Genomic DNA, 4,730 nt, shown 5'->3' with positions numbered 1-4,730 from the left:
CAGTCCCACATCAGGCTCCCTGCAGGGAGCCCACTTCTCCCTCTGCCTGTGTCTCTGCCTCTCTCTCTGTGTCTCTCATGAATAGATAAATAAAATCTTAAAAAAAAAAAAAAAAAAAAAAACTTGGTAAAGATGGGGAGGAAACATTTGGAAATCATATATCTGCTTAGGGACTTTGTATCCAGAATATATAAAGAACTCTTACAAATCAGTAATAAAGAAACAAACCAATTAACAATGTTGAGCGGCTGAGGCTGACTCTTAGCTTCAGTTCAGGTCATGATCCGGGGCGTGCAAAGGTGGTGAGATGGAGTCCCTGGTGGGCTCTGTGCTCCGTGGGGAGTCTGCTTGAGATTCTTTCCCTCATCCTTAGCCCCTCCCCCTGTTCACACTCTCACACGTGCCCACACTCTCCCAAATAAATATATAAATCTTTGTTTAAAAATGGGCAAAGAAAAAAATAAAATAATAAAATAAAAATGGGCAAAGAAGGGTGCCTGGGTGGTTCATTTGGTTAAGCGTCTGCCCTCGACTCAGGTCATGATCCCAGAGACCTGGGATCAAGCCCGTAGGTGTTCCAGCTTCTGTGCTCAGCGGGGAACCTGCTTCTCCCTCTCCCTCTGTTGCTCCCCCTGCTTGTGTTCTCTAGTTTTCTGTCAAATGAATAAATAAAATCTCCTTTTAAAAAAGGCAAAATATTTGAATAGATGTTTTTCTAAACAAGAGAGATGGATGGCTAATAAGCATATGAAAAGGTGCTCAACATCAGTAGTCATTAGAGAAATGCAAATTAAAACTATGGTGATGATATACCACCTCACACCCACCAGATAGCTATAATCAGAGACAGACAATAAATGTTGATAAGGATATGGGTAAACAAATCCTCATATACTGCTGATGGGAATGTAAAATGGTACGGGCATTTTGGAGTAACAGTTTGGTCAGTTCTCAAGAAGTTAAACATAAACTTACCATGCAACCTAGCAATTCTACTCCTAGAGAAATTACAACACAGGTACATACAAAGACACATGAACATTCATAGCAGCCTTATTCAAAATAGCTAAAAACTGTAAACAAATGACCATCAACTAGTATTGACTAGATTAACAAAATGTGGTATATCTATACAATGGGATACTGCTCAGCAGCAAAAAGGAGCAAACTACCAGAACATGCTACAGCATGGACGAACCTCAAAAGCTTTATTCTGAATGAAAAAAGTCAGAAGCAAAAGACCATATATCATTTATAAGAAATGCCCAGAAAAGGCAAATTTATAGACAAAAAAGCAGATGGATGGTTGTCTAGGGCTAGAGCTGGGAGCTGGGCTGCCAACAAGCAGGAGGGACCTTTTGAAATTCATGGAAAGGTTCTGTAACTGGATTGTAGTGATGGTCATCAATCACTGAATCTGTTTTTAAAAAATGTACCTTTTTTTTTTTTTTTAAGATTTATTTATTGGGATGCCTGGATAGCTCAGTGCATGATCCTGGAGTTCTGGGATCCATGGAATCCTGAGTTCTGCATCATGCTCCCTGCAAGGAGCCTGTTTCTCCCTCTGCCTATGTCTTTGCCTCTCTCTCGCTCTCTGTCTCTCATGAATAAATAAATAAATAAATAAAGTCTTTTTAAAAATTGGGCAGCCCAGGTGGCTCAGCGGTTTAGTGCTGCCTTCCGCCCAGGGTGTGATCCTGGAGACCCAGGATCCTGGAGACTTGGGATTGAGTCCCGCGACAGGCTCCCTGCATGGAGCCTGCTTCTCCGTCTGCCTGTGTCTCTGTCTCTCTCTGTGTGTCTCTCATGAATAAATAAATAAAACCTTTAAAAAAATAAAAATAAAAAAATTATTTAATTAAGGTGAGGAGGGGCAGAGGGAGAAAGAGAGTCTTAAGCAGATGCTTAAGCAGATGGCCACCCCTGCTGCAAATTGCCCCTGGCTGACGACAGCTAGCTCCCTGGGGACGTTACAGGCCCTCCAGCCTCATAGCCAATGACTGGCTGCTACGGGTTACAAAAGTCTGGTCTTCTCACCTAAAGGGGACAGCCCAGAAGTGCAGTCAGGTTCTAGAGCCCCCTGGATCAGGCAAAAAAAAAAAAAAAAAAAAGCCCTGCATCAGGGCTCAATTTCACGACCCTGAGATCACCACCTGAGATGCAAGCAAAAGTCAGTCGCTGAACTGACTGCGCCCCCAAAATGCAGGATTCGAAGAAATGGTAACGCAGATGACCTGTTAGGATATGACGGTGTAACTCCAGGGAGGAAAAAGGTAGCAAGAGAGCCTCCTTCAGAGTTGCAAAAGACAATAATGCCAGCGCAGGTCAGGATGAGATAGGGGAGGTGCAGGAACAGTGTGATGGGGGTGTAGAGCCTGAGGAGTGGGAGGCCCAAAGCCTAAGGTTCCTGAATGCAGGGGAGAGACAGTCACTGCCCCCAGTTATGCCTACAGCTTCGGAGCCGAAGAGTCAGGTGTACTTGAGTGTTGACCGATGGGGTGGTTTAAAACGCCATCAGCATGTTTGCAAGAAACGCGACTATTCCACACCGTCAGCCAAGCCCAGAGCCCTGGATCCGCTTACCCCATCATTTTCGCTTCCTTTTGTAAACTGGAGGGCGCTTTGCAACCTAAAATATTTCACGAGCGTATATAAGGCCGTGACATCCAGCGGACCCGAGGTGCGAGGCAAGCCCGGCTCTCTGAGAACGCAGTCCAGGTAAGGTGGCCCGGACCGCCCCGCTCAGCCCAGAGCCCTCAACCTGGGTACAGAGTAAAAAGTGCAGCGGTAGTCGTGGCCTGCAGGGGGCGCCCGGACGTAACGCTCGGCCCGCCCCCTCCCGCGGCCCCGCCCCGTCACGTGCTCGCGGCGTCGCGTCACACCCGGAAGCAGCGGCTGAAGCGGAGTCCGGAGCAATGAGCGGGGAGCCGGGACCGACGTCTGAAGCGCCCCCTCCCGGGGAGATTGAGCCGGGTAGTGGGGTGCGCATCGTGGTGGAGTACTGGTGAGCGTCTCCAGCCTGTGGGGTGTCTGGACTGAACCGGGTGGGTCCACGGGAGGCCCCTCCCCCGAAACCCAAGCAGACCCCCAAGCATCTTGTTCCTAGTGAACCCTGCGGATTTGAGGCGACCTACCTGGAGCTGGCGAGTGCCGTGAAGGAGCAGTATCCTGGCATTGAGATCGAGTCGCGCCTGGGGGGCACAGGTGAGGCCCGCAGAACACCTGCTGAGTCAGTGTTCAAAAATCTCAACTCTCCCACTTTTCTAGCCCTGGAATTGGCTGTCTTATAGTGTCCGGCACATAGTAAAATGTCCAGCCAACTCGAGGCCCCCTTTCCAAAGGTGGGGCGGGGGGCACAGATGAAGCCTGTAGGGAAAGACGGGTCAGACTGCAGAAATGTAGGGTTGGAGGACACGGATCCCTTCCCGGAGTTAGGAAGCCTGAGTTCAAAGGACACACAGGTAACGCCTCCTTGGGGTTTCTTTAGCCTCGAGTCAGGGTTGAGAAATGGCTCAGAGAACTAGTCTCTGGTGGGGCCGGTGGGGACACGAAGGAGCCTGTGTGAAGTCTAAAGAATGGGAGAGCCTCTCCTGATTTGCCTGTTCTCAGCATACAGTTCACTCATTGATTTATTTATCTAATACCAGGGGCCTTTGAGATCGAAATCAATGGACAGCTGGTGTTCTCCAAGCTGGAGAACGGGGGCTTTCCTTATGAGAAAGATGTAAGTATTTACAATGTCGGGAGGCCCCCGGTTCACCCGGCCCCTGCCAGGGTTGGATCATGCCATTCCACATATCTGCCCTCTAGCTCATTGAGGCCATCCGAAGAGCCAGTAACGGAGAACCCCTAGAGAAGATCACAAACAGCCGTCCTCCCTGCGTCATCCTGTAACGACATGGGATTCTGGGTTCCTGCTCTGTTCTGGGGCCCAAGCCTTGGTCTCCCCTTTGGTCCTGCTGAGGGCCCCCCACTGCCTTTTTCCCCTCACTTGGGTCCCAGTAAGCTAAGAGACTCTGGCCTCCACTTTGTCCCTTTGGGTACCATGATGGAATAGAAGCTGCTGTGGTCTTGGGGGTGGGAGAGAGAGACCTCCATGGACATTTCCACAGCCGCCTTATACCCCCTTCCCTGGATCAGTGCCCAAGAAAGTCTGCTCCCCACTCCAGCTTAGCTGTACTGATGAGATGCCACCAGGGTTCTAACCTCCCTTCCACTAGCCCTGGACAGTGTCAGCAATTGGCAATAAAGTGGCACTACAAACACCTGTGCCAAACTAGTGTGTATTTTTATGTTCAGTGTGTGTGTGGGGGGGGAGGGTTGGTTGCACAGAGGCCAGCCCAGCCTTTATACCACCAGGGTGGCTATGCTGGGTGGGTGGGCTTTTTCTGGATAGTTATTCTGGTTCAGTCATCTCTTTCAAAGCCAAGGCAAGGAAAATGAGTCACACAGTAGACACTGCCTCTTCTTTCCCCTCCCCCTAAGAGTGGCCTTAGGAATTCATTTTTTCTTAACTAGAATGATCTGGTTGTCAGAGGGCTCTCAGATCAGAATCCCAACTCAAAGATTCCCCCCCAACCCCAAAGCCAGGAAACTGGGAGAATAGGCTCCTCATTCAAGCTTTCTCTATTCTTAACCATCCCTTCCAGGAAAATTTGACTTGACTGTAAGTTAGGAGGTGAGCGGTAAGGTTGGCACAGAGCCACCCCAGACTTAGGCTGGTACCCAGC

General features: G+C 49.3%; 1 protein-coding gene across 1 annotated transcript; it reads left to right on the top strand.

The window, feature by feature from the left end:
* Window positions 1–2,845: 2,845 nt before the first annotated feature.
* MIEN1 (migration and invasion enhancer 1) lies at window positions 2,846–4,265 on the top strand. Its single transcript, XM_041725138.1, has 4 exons — window positions 2,846–3,004; window positions 3,107–3,204; window positions 3,648–3,724; window positions 3,811–4,265. Exons 1-4 carry the CDS (start codon window positions 2,916–2,918, stop codon window positions 3,892–3,894), a joined length of 348 nt encoding a protein of 115 aa, XP_041581072.1. The 5' UTR covers window positions 2,846–2,915; the 3' UTR covers window positions 3,895–4,265.
* The last annotated feature ends 465 nt before the right edge of the window (window positions 4,266–4,730 follow it).

This window comes from Vulpes lagopus, chromosome 12 (assembly GCF_018345385.1).
Source record: "Vulpes lagopus strain Blue_001 chromosome 12, ASM1834538v1, whole genome shotgun sequence".
Lineage (NCBI taxonomy): Eukaryota > Metazoa > Chordata > Mammalia > Carnivora > Canidae > Vulpes > Vulpes lagopus.
Note: the sequence above shows the minus strand (reverse complement) of the source record. Positions and strands in the feature narration are given on the sequence as shown.